Source organism: Episyrphus balteatus, chromosome 1 (assembly GCF_945859705.1).
Source record: "Episyrphus balteatus chromosome 1, idEpiBalt1.1, whole genome shotgun sequence".
Taxonomy (NCBI): domain Eukaryota; kingdom Metazoa; phylum Arthropoda; class Insecta; order Diptera; family Syrphidae; genus Episyrphus; species Episyrphus balteatus.
In genome coordinates this window covers 48657052-48675216 of record NC_079134.1, presented here as the reverse complement: position 1 = coordinate 48675216, position 18165 = coordinate 48657052, and the positions used below count along the sequence as shown (strand labels likewise).

The window sequence follows — 18165 nt, the reverse complement described above, 5'->3', positions numbered from 1 at the left end:
TATAAATAAATTATCTGCAAACCCCAAACCAAACTAGGATGATAAACTTTGGTGGGATGACCAAAATGAAATCAATGTATGAAATTTAAAAAAACCCACGGAGCTGATGAACTTAAAACCGCTAAGGGCTGCATAAATCAAAAGAAAAAACCGAAAATAATGATTTTTTTTACAAAAAAATTCAAACACTTATGAAATTTTTTAATATGCAACATTATTTTCACATTGCATGTGAACGTGTTGACGAGCTTTGCAAAAAATTGGTTGAGCCGTTTTTGAGAAATCTGTAAAAAACGTATGGGTAGGTACTAAAAAATGGATTTCCTTTTCGATTTTTTTGTGATTCAAGAATATTTTTTTAATAATATCTTGGAATGCAATATCATTAAGAAAAATTTTTAGTATAATTATGCAAGAGCAAAATCGATCAAGCTGTAAAGGAGATATATGCGAATAATCCAAAAATTAGACGCAAGTTCAAGTAAACGAGCTTCACTTTGATCAGGGCGAGTAAGGGGTATACCTAGATAAAAATCTGAAAATATTAAAGGATTTTTTTTTATTTATTTGGAGACGATTATGTGGATGTCTTTATTAATTTTCGAAAAAAAAGTAAATATAAAAACCAGCCTAATGTATGTACTGTATATATCGCCATGTCTTATTTTAGTATCCCTGTCAATTTGATACGCCTTATCAGGATTGCGCGGAAGAAAACCTGCTACTCAAATTGCAAGAGTTTCTAAGAAAACGACTACCGCACTGTCATGTAGCTGATTAAATATAGTCAACTTTGGCGGAGTAACTAAAGCTCAAAGAGTAGATACCCAGGATCGAACAGTTTCGATTTTGATTTAATTTTTCAAACGTCGTCGATGTTTAAATATACTTCAACCTCTATGGACTTATAATTGCCGATGTAGAGGTTTGGTTTTTTTTTTAAATTAAAATTATGATTTTTGTGAACAAAAATAAATTTTCGTAAAAAAAATTCAGAATTTTAATTTTACCAAAAGGTTGCTTTATTTGGAAAGACTTTTGATAATGAAAGACAATTTTCCGAGCAATTTTCGAACAAATTCACTACAAACAGAAATAAAATATTTGAACAAAACGGTAACACGTACAATACTAAGAAGCAAATTTTGAAAGAGTCAGAAATTAATATCTGTCCCTAAGACTATAACGCAGATCGCGCTATATTGTAGTGCATTTTTTTTGTATCCTTAGCTTAACTTCGACTGATAAAAAATGATGGTTTAGATGCAAATTAAAATGTTTTTTTTTGCTGAAGCTGAACTAAATTTTTGGAGAGAATTTCGTATGGGAGTTTAAAGGAGATGACTCTTTATTCTATGAACCCTGGGCCCAGGGCGTACAACGATACTAGTATCAAATGAAAGCTTATGTTGAGCTCTATAAGTCAGCCAAATATTTTCAAAATTGGTTTTGTGGATTTCAAGATATTTGAGCTTTAAGTTGGGGACGAAAAAATCAGAAAAATCGGATGTTTTCGAAACAACTCTTCATAGCATCCGAAGTATAGAACCTTATTTTGATACCAATTGAAAGGTTAGGTACCTTTCGACTGGTACTTGATAATATCTTTTTCTTCGCTCAGTTTTTTTTTTATATATGTAGACTTTTTTTGAAAAAAAAAACAACAATGATTTCTGCGACTGATATCTTCAATTGATAACCTTTTATTTCATATACATAAAAGTTACATTAATTCAAACAAACTTTGGATTCGAGCACCCCTTAAAACTTCAGAAAGTATATTTTGGTTCTGGTGGAAAAAAACTTGAACTTTAGATTAAGTTAAGTAGGGAATAAGGGGGTACATTTGACACTTAGTTTTTAAAGGTCTGTATTTTCGAAAACTGTTAATTTTTTCCAATGTTTTGTTTTGTGTTTGATTTATTGACTTTTCAAGATTATACTAACAGTAAATTTTTTTGTTTTACCATATTACAACATTTAAAAAAATAATGTTTTCTAAAAAAAGTCATTTTGTCAAAAGTGCCCCGGGATCGTACAGCAAAAAATAAAAATGCAATGGTGAAACTGAAGGACTTCTTTTTTTCATGAAAATGTAAGGAATAAAAAGGGCTATGCATTGAATTAGATAAAATAAAAGTTTTTTTTTTAAGAAAAAATGTAGGTTCAATGACAACTGACTGCCATTTTGATATTACTTACTGAAATAAATACGATAAAACTACACCAAGGTGATAGAAAATATACTCAGAAACACATTGCATTTTTATTTTATTGCTAGAGAGCATTAGATTTTTGCTTAAAACCAAATGCCTTAAAATGGACCAGCCACCAAGAAATACAAAGCATACCAACAAAAATAGCTGAAACCAATCATCGGCTGAAACCAAGGTCTTTTAAGACCAACTATCGTTTATCACTTTAACCCAAATACAAACGGACCTAGCTTGAATTTAATTACCTAAAGAGTAAGAATAAGGTTGCTAGAAAATAAACTGCCCTCAAGAATGCCGTGAAAATTAACCTAGTAAATAAATATTGGGCTATACAAAGGAAAGGTGTATCAATTCGAAAACATTTAAAAAAAAGGGGAATAAGCATTTTATATTTACTCAAAAACTGAGCTCTGTGATTTTAAAAGTGTGCCAATCAAGGGGATAAAAGAATTAACGTAATATATAATATTAGTTCAAATATAGTTTTGAAACTATGTACTTTTATTCTCTCTACAGGGAAATACAAATTGTGCGCTAAGTTTTTACTCAAGAAAGGCTAAATATGTGGTATTTGGTAATTTTAATTTTTATTTTAAAGTTTATACATTATTAAAACCGAATACAAAAGAAACAAAAATTTAAAAAATAATAAAAAAAGTAAGGTTAATAGATATTTATAATACACTTATACACATATTTTAAAAACATGCGCCTCAAGGTTTTTATCAAATTATATTTATAATATTAAGCTTAATATGTATAAAAAAAATATATAATGTGTACATTAAAATATTTTTGTATTTGTTTTTCAAAAAAAAAAAAAACTAAGTACTAATTTATTTAAATTAGCATTATATTATATTAAGTATATGTTATATTATTTTAAGTATATGCTAATATAATATTTAGTATAAGAATAATTTACCTAGAAACGTGGCACTGGGTGAGTTGTATGCCAGGTATTCCTTATTTGATGCCCAAGCAGGAAATTCATTCTGTTGAATAGCATCTGATATTTCATCTTCCTCTCGTTTCCATGGCAGTTGGGATTCGGTGGCAGTTGGGGTGGCAACGCGTCTTTCACAATCCGAGTCACGAGATGCATTTCGTTCTTCTTCTACGATCACGTTTTCTGCAACTGATTTAAGAAAATACAATTTTAAATCAGTATACGAATTTAAAAAGTTAAATTTTCAGAAATCGACAGAAAATGAAATAAAAAAAGAGTTTTTCTATAAGTTCTAGAAATAAATTGACACATGCAACACAAAGAGCCAAAATGATTGTGCTGTACAATTTGCTGAAAAGTTAGTTCACCCAAATAATTGTAATAATATTTGTTACCACTTACCATTTTTTTAAGAAATGAAAAATCTCTTTTGTTTTTTTCTTTTCTTTTGTAAAGTTTTATCAATAAAAGTGGAGGAATTCTAAAAATTTAATACTTCCCAATGGTCTTAATTTTTGTATATGATGCATTCAGCAAAAAAATAATGCCTCAAGTCCATTTATCATTAATTAAATGTCTTAAAAATGGAATAAATATTTTGTGGAAAAATAAAGCTATTATTCTGTCCTAAATTTTTTTCGAAAGTTCCTTTAATTTTGTACATAGGGCTTCTCAAAAATGTGTATATAACGAACTTGACCTATTATGTTCTGAACGGTTCATATATTTATAAGAAGAGCTCCATTCAATATTTGAAATGAATGCTGATAGGGCTGAAGCTGTTATTGCTATAGATTCTTTCAATCAATCTGCTCTATCACTGCGCAGTTGCAATTGCACTTCAATTTTCAATATAGCTGCTCACTGCAAAAAACAAAAATCAAACCCAATCAAATTTGCTGTATTCCTTTTTTATCTTGTACAATGATGAACATGATGCGATTAAGTGAACAGGGAAAACATTAAAAATGTTCTATGCTCTTAAAGATTTCACTGCTTTTATAAGCAAAACTGCTTTCTGTTCTTTGTTATCTCACTCACCCTTCTTTGAAAATGTTCTCAGCTCTTAAAAATGTCACTGCTTGTTTTGTGAGCATTCTGATCTTCATACAAATCAAATGAATTAACTAACGATGGAAAAAGCAAAGGTGCAGAGAAAAGTTTACCACGACGATGACGAAACAGACAAGTTCAATTTGAAATACCATCGTTTCAGTGCAGGCTTTAATAAGTTCTTTCTTATTGAAAAATTCGAAAATGATAACTTTCTTTTTAATTATTTTGTATTACATAATTTTCAATCATATTGCAAGAAGAAATTTAAATGGTAAATGCTTTTTAAAGAGTTATTAAATAGCAGCTATCAATAGTTGCTCTTTAGCACATCTGTAGTCGCTGATTGTTCTCTAATAACTTCACAAACGTTTACTTACAAAAGAAAGCATTTTAAAATCTCGCTCACAATTTTTCTACACTAAGAGAAAAGCCCACCATAAACCAACTTAAAATCAATGATAACCACACTGATTTAACTATGATTTTGCGTTGAAGATGAACATTTTAAAATCAACGTGGAAAAAAGTTAATTTTCGTGGTTACGTGTCTTAAAGCAACGTAAATCAAAGTAGTTCATCCTTAAAACAAAAACGTTTCAACTCCAATTTATTTTTTTCCTCAGTGTAGTGGTGCATTATACAAAAAATTGTGTTTTTTGTCTCTGTAATTCATGTATAAAGAAAAACCAAACTTTATGGATTTGCTGAAACAATAACTCTTCATCTTTAGCCTCTATACGAATTCTTGGTTGCCTGTCTGTACGTGACGTTTCATCGTTTTTGCTTTAATCTCTTTATTTTTTTGTATTCTTCAAAGCTGTATGATGTCTTGAAAAAATAAAATCTTAAAAAATTACTTCCTGATTATTTCGTGACTTTTATAAATTGATATTTTATTTCAAAAACTGAAACAAATTATTGTTTTAATATTTTTTCTATGCTATCTATCAGTTAAACAATTTTAACAAAAAATAAAATAAGAAGTTGTCGGGTATTGCAAATTCCAACGTCAACTGTTTTTGGTATCGTCAACAAATTAAAAAGCGCAAGAAGCATATCATTTTGGTACATTTTCCGCAAAACTTTCGTTAAAACTGAGACTGAAATTAGTTTAAAATCCATTTTTTTTTATATTTGATATTCTTACAACCCTGCATCTGTGACAATTACCCTATTTGCAGCTTTATTAAATGGCTGAAAACATATTTTTTGCTCTATTATTGACTAATCTGATCGATCCCATGCCCCTTCGATGCCAAGCAGTCACCAAAACAAAGATTACTGGACAAAATACGGGAGACGGACAGAATCCCGAAATCCAAAAATACCAAAATCCAGAAAACCATAAATCCCGAAAACCTCAAATCCCGAAAACCCAAAATCCCGAAAACCCAAGATCCCGAAAACCCAAAATTTGCGCAATTTTTTCATTTTATATAATTTTTCGGGATTTCAGGATCCCATTCGGGATTTTGGGTTTTCGGGATTCTGGGTTCTCAGGATTCTGGGTTTTCGGGATTTTGGGTTTTCGGGATTTTGGGTTTTCGGTATTTTGGGTTTTCGGGATTTTGGGTTTTCGGGATTTGGGGTTTTCGGGATTTTGGGTTTTCGGGATTTTGTTCCCAATCCACAAAATACTCGTATTAACTTATTCAATCAAAAACACTAAAAGCTAATTTTTGATTTTGTATACAATTTTCATTTTTCATCGGTTTTCAGAGACCAATTTGTTGTATCAAAATGATATTTTTATTTAACTTAGCTTGTTAAATTCAGCGTTGGAATGGGAGAGAGCAGAACTGCATACTTATTTTGAAAAAAAAGTAAAAAATGATTTTATCCCCTTTTTAAGTCTTCCTCAAATAATATCAATTAATGAATCTGACAATGATAAAATCCGTAATGTTTTTAAGCATCACTTTACATAATTTAACCCTAAAAATATATCTTAAGTATTAAGAGTATTCAGTAAATTATTTAAATTTAATTATTGGTTTATAGATAACAATTCAGCAAGTGACAACATCGTTAGTAATAATATTTACAGAATTCATGCAGCGTACATATAAAAACTTTTCTATGAAAACAAATTTGCATTCGTTATAGAAGAAGCGATAGAAATATAGAATTTGAAAAAATGTTAGAAAGAAGAAAAGATTTAAATGTCTGATTTATTTATTATAATAAATAAATAATTTAAAACAAAACAAGAGTACATTTTTAGGTACTAACGAAACATAACATTAAAAAATTTTAAACAAAAAAACATAAAACAAACAAATTAAAATTTAATAAATTAATAACTTAAGAATAAAAAACAGTCAGTAAAAATTCTAGATATTGTCATATTAACATTTCGGCTAGTAATTTTGTGCTTGGGCTTGGTCATATGGAAAGAATAATATTTGGTGATATGTGTGTTTTATTTGTTTGTCTATGTCACAATGTGTGCTTGTGTTAATTATTTAAATAAATTATTAACTAACTGGACAGCCAATGTAACAAATAATAAATAATGAATTTTTTATATAAAAAACGAATCAACTAATTAAAAATAAAAATGTTTCTATATTCTTGCGTATGTCAGCGAGCTTATTTATCAATTAATAAAAAAAATAATAAAACTATGTATTAGCACAGACTATATAAAAAAATAAATTATAAATATTCAAAATAATATTTTTATTTAAATTCTTTTTTTTTTTTTTGTTTAAAAAGAGTTTATGATAAATCTTCTTTACCAATACTTTGAGAGGATCTGTCCCTACGCCATGGTAGTATTAATTCGGCCGCAGTCGGACCAATATCTGGTGTAAGGATTTTCTCAGGACTTTCACTCTTGGATGCATAATGCTTAACAATTCTTGCTTTGGATGCATCAAAGCCTGGTAGGCTTGTGATATGTGCTATCAATGAATTATTATTCGCAAGATCTGAGTCCGCTGTTGGTTTGTATACGAGTTATATATAAATATTTTATTGTTTTTATATTTAATTGTCATTGGTTTTGATCAATAAAATGTCATGACAATGGATTTATTGAGAATTTATTGTTGAATGTGTGTGGTGGTTGTTTTTAGATTTTTTTTTGTTGGTTTAGAGAAGTTAAAAAATATGTGTAGAGGAAGAAAGAGAGAAATAAACGCAAACAATGTTTTAAGTTTTTTTTTTTTAATGCATTGAACAAAAATGTTTCATTCAAAGATTATTTTGTTTTCAAATTTAAATAAAATATTTCTACCAAAATAAATAAATCTAAAAATATAAATTTATCTAAAATATTTGATGCAAAAATCATCAGGCATATGTGTTAAGTCTGTCTGATCACTGATGTATTTACACAAAATGATGTTTATATTTTTTTTTTTAAATCAAAAGCATTTATTTTTTGTTTATATTGAAAGCAATGTTATTTATTTTACACATTAAAGCGACAAATAAATGCGATTAGTAAGCAAATAAAAATACATATTTATAAGAACTGAGAGTTTATATAGCCTACCTACCTTCTATAATACCTAATAGAATTTTATTATTAAATAAATACGACTGATAAATGCTTCAAACGAGGATGAAAATTTTTGTTTTTGTTGTTTATTTTTAAATTAAATATTAAATGACATGACAAATTCTGGATAAAAATGTTGATATTTTTCTAAAAAAAATAATAATTGGCTGTTTTATTAATTTATACATAGTGACATTTTAAGTGATGTATTTGTATGTGTGGTTGGTTGTGTTTCAGTGACAGACTGTCAAAATAATTATAAACTTATTTCAAAATCAAAATAATTAATGTTTTTTTTAACATAACAGGGTGTTGCGAGCATTATGGCCGTTATATGTATATCTGTCGCAAAATGTCAAAGCATCAAAAGTCGTTCTGAGTCATTTAGACCCACATATCGTTGGTAATCATTTTCTGCAGGAACAAACTATCTCAAAAAACTAGATTTTTTTGAAAAAAAAGGTTCAGCATTTTCAATACATTTTAAAGCGTATGAATTGAACCATATGGGTCAAATGAAAAACACCGACTTCACAGAAAGAGAGACAATTTTATCCGTCAGTTTTTTTTAAAGTACCTACGTTGGTACAGAAAATGAGAGTAATGAAATGAACGAGTTACAAATTTTGGGAATCGTTTAGGGAACAAATACATCCTAAAACCTTGCCCACTTAAGTTATAAATTCTGAAGCATAAATCAAAAGTTTTGTTTTATTCCAAATTACACAAACATTTATATTACGTTTACGATTGAAGTAGTTACATATTCAATCGCATTATTAGTATCGCTTGAAATCGGTCGGAATTTCTGAGGATTTAATTGTGGTTTTCTTTCGCAAATAATCGTCTGTGATAACGCGTATTAACAACCGTTAAATCCACCGAGGTGCGTGGTTCTACAATGGCTTCGATGTTGCTGGTTGTCATTTCTAAAGTGAAAGAAATTTGTATTTCTTTCGTCACCATTGTTTTGCATTAAATGCATGTGATGTGTTGCATAAAATGCAAATATTCTTGATCATCTATTAATTGTTTTTTTTTTTTTTTTCAGATAAGAAGCGTAAACTGGGGTGACTTTGTGCCAGATTTTGTTATTTTTCGCAAAGCAACGCAAAAAAAAAATTAAAATGCAGGACTGGGTCCCAAGAACTTTCTCTTACTTTTTATATACAAATTTCGTTAATGTACCTTTATTAAAAAAAAATTATAAAATTCGTTCTTCTAAAGCCAAAAAAAATAATATAAATGAAACTGAGCCCAGAAAACAGTATGCAATTTAATTTCTTTAATTTAAGATTCATTTTTAGAAAACAAAAAAAATTCAAAATCGTTTGAGCAGTTTTTGAAAAATTATTTTCGAAAATATGATTTTGTGTTTGATTTATGTTCACGAAATATAAATGCTTTTGTATAAAAAAAATAGTTAAAATTGAACGATTCATTTGGGAAAGAATCAGAAATCTAAAAAAAACTACGATTTTGAAAAATTAAACTCCTCCAAAAATTTTATATGATAGGTACATTATTTTTGGTACAAAAAAATTAGTGTCAAAACCCCCTCTGTAGAATCTCCAAAACTGGCTACATATTTGATCTATCCGTTAAGGCTGTAGCACATGTAGCAGATTATACAGGCCAATAGACATCCTAACAAACTGACAGATAGACGGACACACGGAAACCCACTTTTTCGCATTCTCTATTATAAAAATGTAATATTTGATCGTTATATCATTTTTTTTTTTTAACTTGGTACATCGCAAGTTAAAACTAAGTATCACAGTTTATTCTCAAAGTACATATTAACAATTTAAGAAAACATCTTACTATTACCGTTTTTAACCTGCCCCCAAAGTGTCGCAGAAAATAACCTTTAAGCAATCTAGAAGCCATCTTCCTCGACAAAAGTTTGTTAAAATGGAACTGAATCTAAAAAACAGGGCTGGCACAAAGTCACATGTCATAGTCACAAAGACACCTTATTTTTTTTTTTTTTTTCGGTAAGTATTTGGCTATTTATCACTTAGTAAATCTTTTGGTGTTTTACAGCATAATTCTTTTTTATTGATTTTGAAAACTGTCCTAGTTGTTAAGTTTTTCTCTATTAAACACTTGGTTTATGTTTTATTTTAAGAAAATTTGAATGCCGGTAGTGGTTAGTTCACTGAGGCGAATACGCAACATATTTGTTATTTATTTCTTTAAGATATGTGTTGCATTATTGTGATTACTGAATTTAAGAAATTAATAATATCGGTTTAAACTTTTAAATATAAACAAAGCTTAAGGTTAAATTAACAAGCTTTTACAGAAAAAATAAACATCAAAAAAGCTAAAAAAACCGCAAAGCATTAAATATTCATGCTTTTTTGGTTTAGTTGTTTAATTTTCGTCTTCATTTGCTTGAGAACATTAACAGATAAAACAAAGTCAATATATTATTAGGGAATTGTTTTTAAGCAGTGTTTCTTAAGAAGTTTTTCTAGTTTAACGTAACGTAAAGACATGGTGTTTTCAAAGTTTGTCTCGGTCTATTATGGTTTTAATAACAATGTCGGAAACGATAAAAAATAAAGAGACAAAACCAAAATAAAACCAAACCAAACAAAAAATCACAAATAAAACAAATATAAAAGGAGTAGTGAGTGTTCCTGCAAAATGGATACATACGATATAAAAACATAAATATGATAAATTTAATAATAAATAAAATAAAACATATTATGAGATTGACTTTATATAGAAAGTTTTATCACCTAATATTTTATATTATTCTAATAGATATTAAAAATAAAAACACTTAATAGTTAATAATTTTGTTTATAGTTTTTTATTTTAAATAAAAAAAAGGTTAAAAAAAAGTATACAGAAGATGTAGATATATTTAGAGTTATATATTATGAAGAATATATAGATAAAAAAACACAACAGATTATATTATTTATGGCATGATAAGAATATAAATGAGAATATTTATTTTCTATTTTTTACTTACGTGATGATTTTGCAGTAAATGTTAGACCTTCTTCCCAGTCATCGCCAGCTTCATTGATAGTGACTTCAGTTTGTTTCGGAGGATATTCTTCTGCTGATTCATTTAGGACTTCATTAATGTAATCTAATTTTTTATGTTTTAATATTAACGAAAAACAATGATGATAAATGAGAGAGAGATATATGATTAATGGCTTTGCCCCACAAGCATCCAAATTTGGATATTTTTTCGTTTTTTTATATATATTTTTTTTAATTAATTAGTTTTTCCAATAAAATATTTTACTTCTCTTTTTATTTATTTGATTCAATCAATTTTTTTTCGTTGAATATTTGTTAATTATTGTCACGATTTTTTTTTTTTTATTAATTTATAAGTTTTCAGCAGAAAGCAATGAGAGGTTATATGATTAAGTTGATTGAAGGTACTCACAAATAACTCTCAGAAATAGGTTTTTAACTTTAAATTATAGACATGCGATTAAAGTATTCTTTGCAAAAGTGTTGAATAATTTTTATTATATTAATGGTACTGAAACTTTTGCATGCGTAGACACATTTATTTAGAATAGTTAATAAGAAAAAAACAACAAGGGCAAAGTTTTTAAAATAGTTTACATGTGCATTTAAACATGATCAGAATTAAAGTGCTTTCCTGTTTTATCGTTATAAAGTTAGCGACTGTTAAAGTATCGTAAATATAAACTTTATTAGAATAATAGGAAAAATAAATATAGTATGAAAATATACATGTTTTTATAATTTAATCATCTTTCATTAATTTATTTGTTGTAAAGGAATTTTCAGAGGGGAATGGTATATATATGATTGATCCTGGAAATTTTTTGTTACTAAATGCAAATAAAAATAAAAAAAGAAATCCCACTTTTGCTAGACCTTCCCTCAGTTCTTACTAATCTATAAAAAAAAAACGATTTCTTATTCATTTCGACTTTAACAGAAGACAGCACTATATACCTAATATTGAATGACATGAAATTTAAACGAACCTATTTATTCATTTTTCGTTCAATCCAATGCTATAGTTTGAAAAAAAATTTGGACCACACAAAGTGATTTAATTCGTCACCGAAAAAACTTGTTTCGACCGCAAATCCTATAGTAGATATTTACAATTATAAAATCAATGCGATATATTTTTTTTAAATAAAGAATTATAAAATAGCAAACATATTTTATAAATCCAAGAAACCACGGGCACATTGTTTTAACAATACACGGCTTATATCCCATTTCTCTGATTTCGTCAAACAGTCTAATATGAAACCGTTAAACTTCTAGCCGCTTTTCAACTCAAGGTCATTGACTCCTCGAGGAGTTCATAGGTGTCCAGAGCTTAAAACACCAGCTGGTGAAAGATATAGATGGTAACCTGCTAAGTTCGGATGAGCATTTTGCATTGGTTTTAAAAATCGCTTTCGAAGAAAATGTGCTGACTTGCCCCGAAATTGAACCAGGCATCAAGGGAATAACTAAAACCTCTCATAGACACAGCCTGTGTTACCGAATTCTTTCCTGAAATATAAAAAAAGGGAATCTTCAAGCTTCCAAAAAAAGGGAGTTGCTAAAATAATAGTAAAAATTGCTCTGAAACAAGTAAAAGAATATCTGGAAGCAGGATTCCGCGGTGGAGCGGCCTTTTTTGATCATTTTGATCCTTTAAATATTGATCACCACTTCACCTACTGTTCACAGATTTCAAGAAGTCTTTTAACAGCGTCAACAGGGAGTTTGTTTGGCTTGTGTTTTTTCCAAATAACCCCATTGCTATTAAAACAACATACGATGGTTCCAAGCGCAACTCCCTGCATGGAGGAAGATTGTCAGACGAATTTAATTTGAACTCAGACAGGAGTCAGACAGGGCTGCATAATATCACGTCTTTTTTTTGTATAATATGCGCGCACTAAAAGCATTAGGAAAATAAGGAGGGGTTTGAAAATAGACACCGATGAACATTAGTTTTGAAGTTCTAAGTTTTGAAATGGAATAGAAAAATAGAGGCGGTTAACGAGTTCCACGTTCGTGTAGTGCGGCTTAAGAAAACATCTCTGTATTACAAATTGTGTTCTTAACATATCGAAACATCAGTTTTTTAGATGAGAAATTACTATTCAAAACAATTATCAAACAGTTGCGTTTAATTCTATGTGCAATCAAAAATTAAAAAGGGTTTAAATTATTTCGGACAACTTTCTCAAACAAAAATGTGGAATCCAAAGACATTTAATGCTGCAAAGGAAAGATGCAGTAATTTTGTATGATTTTAGGTTATAAAAAAAATATTCATGCAAAGGTTTCAATGTACCTAAAATATTAATTCGAAATAAAATCTAACATTAAAATAATATCTTTTTTTTTAAATTTAAATCTTGAACAGAACTTTTTTTTTATGTTTTTTTTTTTTTGTAAATTAAAAATCTTACTATTAATTAATTTATCTTCATCATCATTGCATTAATTCAGTGCATGTTTTTTTTTTTTTGGTTTGTTTTAATTTGTGAATCAATCAAATTACCTATTTCTAATCTACGATATTTAGTAAGTGATTTGTGAGAATGTTTTCTGATTAGTTTTTTGCGAATAAGAGGTTCATTCGTATTCGTACCATGCGACAATTGTTTGGTTGTTCCATTTTGTTGAAAATCAGTAAATGAGACGTGATTTTGTTTTACACCATCTTGTTGCTAAGGAAAAAGAAAAACATTTTTTTTTATATTTAAAATAAATACAAAAATATTATTTGATACTGTACGAAAATACCTGTTTTTTCTCTCTTTTACTGCGTTTATGATGCTGCCGGTCCTTAAACATACGTCGGAAGTTCATTTGCAGCTTGTAGTTGACCTTTAAGATAAAAAAGATATTGTATAATATTTAGATTAATTTTAAATTAAAAAAATTTAATAATAAAATATTTAAAATAGCAAATACAAAAAAAAAAAAAAACGATTATTTTCGATTATTTTTTTTTAATTCAGAAAATTGTAATTACCTGCGTCGACAGATCCCTGTCGTCGACTGCATGCCTGCTATAGCTTAATCGGCGATGCTGCAATAATTTATATATAAGAAATTATTAGAAAATTTAATTGCAATCTAGATTGTTGGTTAATTAATTACAAACATAAAAACCAAAACAAAAGAAACTTAAAAATGAATAATCACTTCAACATAAAATGATTTTTGAAATGGTAAAATAAGTTACAAGAACATAGGCGATTGACAACAGGTATAAATAAAGTGCAATATTTTTAATTTAATTAATAAAAAAAACTATTTTAAGCAACGTGATGCAACAAAATCCATAATTTACTATTTCTTTGTTTAAATACATTATAAACAAATTTATGATTAAAAATAAACAGAAAAGTTAACTAAATTTAAAAAATACGAGTTAACTGATATATTTTTAATGAATGAGGCGTATATTCACGAATTATTTGTTTTTTTATTTGATTGAATATTTTTAGCTTTCAAGGTATTTTTTTTTTCTTATTAATTTCAAGTTATATTATAAGAAATTATTTATTTTAGAAAAGGATTATATATTATTTAAGAATATAAAATTTTTGAATTATTACACGTATTGTATAATTTTATATATTTATTTTTTCAACACAAAACAACATTAACGACAGGTATTAAACCATTTACTTCCATTATAATTGGAACTACAATGTTAATTATACGATAAAAGAACTAAAACAAAATAATTTGTTTAGTTAAAAATAAAAAAAAAAATATTTTATAAATCGTCTTTTTGTAGTATAGTTCCAATTACGATGGTTATTTTTTTTTTAATATAATTTATTTAAAAATGTAAACAACATCGACCATATTAAATCAAAAGAATATATTCTAATTATTATGTTATGAAAAAAAGTAACTGCCTTGTGTATATGAATTCACAAAATTATAGTTAAGTTTTGATTAAATTTTTAATGCATGCTTATAATTTTAAGAAGCATCTTATGCTTATTTACTATTGATGCCATTCGATATAATGGTGTTTATAATTAATTAAATATAAATTATGTTATTCGTTTTTATTTTTTCATTAAAATTCATTTCAAATCTACCAGTCAGTAGGTTATATAAGTAAAAATAAGGAGAAGAAAGGAGCAGTATATTAATGTCTTGTTCATGTCAAAAAGATAAAAGGGCCCCAAAGCATGGATATCTCACTTTTGGTTGGTAATTAGATTCAGTAGGTACCATTTCAACACACGACTTTTCGGAAATATTGATTAACTGCATTCTCAACCGAAAGAGCTTTAAAAGGTGGGAAAATTCAAAAAACCAAACATTAGACGTCCATCGAGAAAATCGGTTTGATCGAAGTATGGACTTGACTGGATATATAATGGTAGGAAGAATTTATTGAAGAAGTGAGTGGTGAGTATTTTCCAAAAGTAAAACTTAAACTAATTTCAATAGTCCAACTGGCAGGGTGTATTAAAAAGACGAATGCATTCAGGTTGAGAAATAGAAACTGTTAGAATATGCAATATCAATATTGAATGTTATGCCCCGTACATCCCAAGCAGAACGGTTTCATTGAAAGATATTGGTAAGGAAACTGTTAATTAATCTGCTTGGATCATGATGATTTCAAATTACTTATAGGGAAGTCAATTTAGACAGAATCTGGAAGAACTGTTAGTTTTCCGAACAACAACTACGAAAAACATCAATCATAAATGTTTGCATTCAAATCCAAAGATAATCATTTTTCCATGGCTAAAACTAGGTTTTATGGTTTTTCTAATAGTTCCTATGGCCAGAACTGAACGAAATTGAAAATTGGTTCACTCAGTCCAAAGTAATGAGGTAACAAACACAAAAAAAAAAAAAAATACATATGAATTGAATACCTCCTCCTTTTTGGAAGTCGGTGAAAACTGTTGCATATGATATAGGTACTGAACTTGATTGCTTAGCAAGTAAGCCAGAACAATCTTTGGAGTGGAAGAAAGCCGTTATTCAAGGGGTATGGTCGATGCATGAGAACGAGTCATGGGATTTTATAGCAAAAAAAATTATAACAAAGCCCGAAACGTGCAAAATTAATAAAACATACTTTTAGATGATTAAAAAACATGAAGCAATACAAAATTACAATGTTCAACAAAACTGAATATTAATTTTTTTTTTATTGAAACGAAATATATTTATCTAATAGTTTTTGATGTTCTTAATTCGAATCCGAAGTCAAAATGTATGTACATAATATGTACTTATTCAGTTTTCCGGAACATTGTATTTTTTTTTATTATTTCAACCTTTGTCATACCCATCGTTTTGGAGCCGACATTTTGAATAAAAATAGTTGGCAGTCTTTTCGTATTTACCATACTAATTTCCTTCAGTGTACCAAATTTAATAATTTTTCGTCAAAAAATGGCCGTGCATATGATTTCTGATGCGAAAAATACCACTGTGCGACGTCGTATAAGATTAAATTTTCGGCCAGAACTGTAGTTTTATACATATGCTTTATGTATATGATTTATTTTTTCCGTTACCCAGACTTGACATTTCTTATTTAGATTAATTTGAAATTTACTCTTTTGAAGCCAGTTTTGCAGTGAAGTAATTACTCGGAATCTCAAATAGCGTTTTCGTTTGGTAATTCTTACAACGGTTCGGGACTCTCGGATCCGGAATTCCAAACGAACAAACTTGGATACCTACTTCTTTTTGATTCTGAAGTTTGGGTTTCTTTGTATTTGTGAAACGCCAAATAATGCGAACGTCTGATGAAAGTTTTATTTTGTTTTATTTGTTTATTCCATAAAAATTTATCGTTTTTATTTGTTTTATTTGCTTTATTTCAATAAAATTTAAAGATTGTCATAGTAAAAAATCTCAATATTCAGAAATGAAGAACAAACAATAACATTCCATTACTTTGACGTCTTAAGTGTGAACATGTGTGCGTGATTCTCGTTTTGATTCTGCCTCAAAATTCGGAATCGATTTTCTCTTCTTTTCAGAATTAAAACTGTCATTGAGTGCCAAACGAACAGTTTCAAAATCGTTCGAATGAATTCTGGAGAGTTCTGGACGACCAAACGAAAACCCTATATAATACTGCGAAATAGAATAGCCTTGATTTGATACTCAGTAAGTTTTTCAGTGCAGGATAAACTTATCTTTGGTTTTCAAACATCTATTCCTATGTCATATCAATGAAACTAATCAGAAATAATCTTTTCCAATCGATGCAATAAAAAGGTGATATTGGGACGATTGATTGTAGGCAAGAGTTTGAAACTGTTATTTTTGACATTCAATGACAGATATTTTGTTAAATTAACCGGAGGCTCAAAACGGACAGAAATTTTCACATGAATATACCTTAGGGTGGGTCAAAAAAATCGAAATTCTTTTTTTGATTTGGTACTCCGAAAAATCGATTGCTAGACGCCTCTAGAATATGCACACCAAATATGAGCTCTTTATATTAAGGGGAAGGTCCTCCGCTTTGCAATTTTCCATTTTTACATCAAGCTTCTACTAAAAAAAAATATTTTTTTTATTAATTGACTTTTTAGCAAATTTCTTTTCAGATTCTTGTAGGAAATTGAACGCTCTACAAAAAAGGCCTTATACACTTTTTTCGTTTATCTAACCGTTGAATAGATATTTGAGGTCCAAAAATCGAAAAAATCTTTAAAAATTCTTTTTTGTTCTTAATTTTGTAACAAATTGAAAAATTATAAAAATCAAACGCGCAAGACATATTCTTGTTGGAAATTGATTGCTTCACAAAAAAGGTCTTGTTAAATTTTTTCATTTATCTAACCATTCTAAAGATATTCGAGGTCAAAGTTAAAAAAAATATAAAAACATTTTATATTTTAAAAAAATTTCCAGTTCACTGAAACTTCATTATTTTCAAATTAGCAAGACGGATTCTTGTAGGGGCTTAAACGTTCTACAAAAACTCCTTAGAATCAAATTGATTGCTTTGAATATGTTTGATTTTTATAATTTTTCAATTTGTTACAAAATTAAGAACAAAAAAGAATTTTTAAAGATTTTTTCGATTTTTGGACCTCAAATATCTATTCAACGGTTAGATAAACGAAAAAAGTGTATAAGGCCTTTTTTGTAGAGCGTTCAATTTCCTACAAGAATCTGAAAAGAAATTTGCTAAAAAGTCAATTAATAAAAATTTTTTTTTTTTAGTAGAAGCTTGATGTAAAAATGGAAAATTGCAAAGCGGAGGACCTTCCCCTCTTAATATAAAGAGCTCATATTTGGTGTGCATATTCTAGAGGCGTCTAGCAATCGATTTTTCGGAGTACCAAATCAAAATTTCGATTTTCGATTTTTTTGACCCACCCTAATACACCTCCTTGCAAGGATATCAAGATCAACAAGTATATTATACTTATGAAAAAAAACATTTCG

The 18165-nt window shown here is 28.2% G+C and overlaps 1 protein-coding gene across 24 annotated transcripts in view; it reads right to left on the bottom strand.

Annotated features, from left to right (window-relative positions):
- LOC129907435 (sodium/hydrogen exchanger 3) overlaps positions 1 to 18165 on the bottom strand; it is a 115657-nt gene that overhangs the window by 13590 nt on the left and 83902 nt on the right. For 8 of the 24 annotated variants that reach the window (XM_055983649.1, XM_055983650.1, XM_055983656.1 and 5 more), the window contains 6 exons: positions 13739 to 13795; positions 13507 to 13590; positions 13262 to 13430; positions 10724 to 10816; positions 6962 to 7162; positions 3142 to 3354 (listed from right to left, as the gene is read on the bottom strand). In XM_055983649.1, the coding sequence (XP_055839624.1) occupies positions 3142 to 3354; positions 6962 to 7162; positions 10724 to 10816; positions 13262 to 13430; positions 13507 to 13590; positions 13739 to 13795 (817 nt within the window). Of the gene's footprint in view, positions 1 to 3141; positions 3355 to 6961; positions 7163 to 10723; positions 10847 to 13261; positions 13431 to 13506; positions 13591 to 13738; positions 13796 to 18165 lie in introns of all 24 variants that reach the window. The other 16 variants (XM_055983659.1, XM_055983663.1, XM_055983665.1 and 13 more) reach the window with 9 other exon arrangements.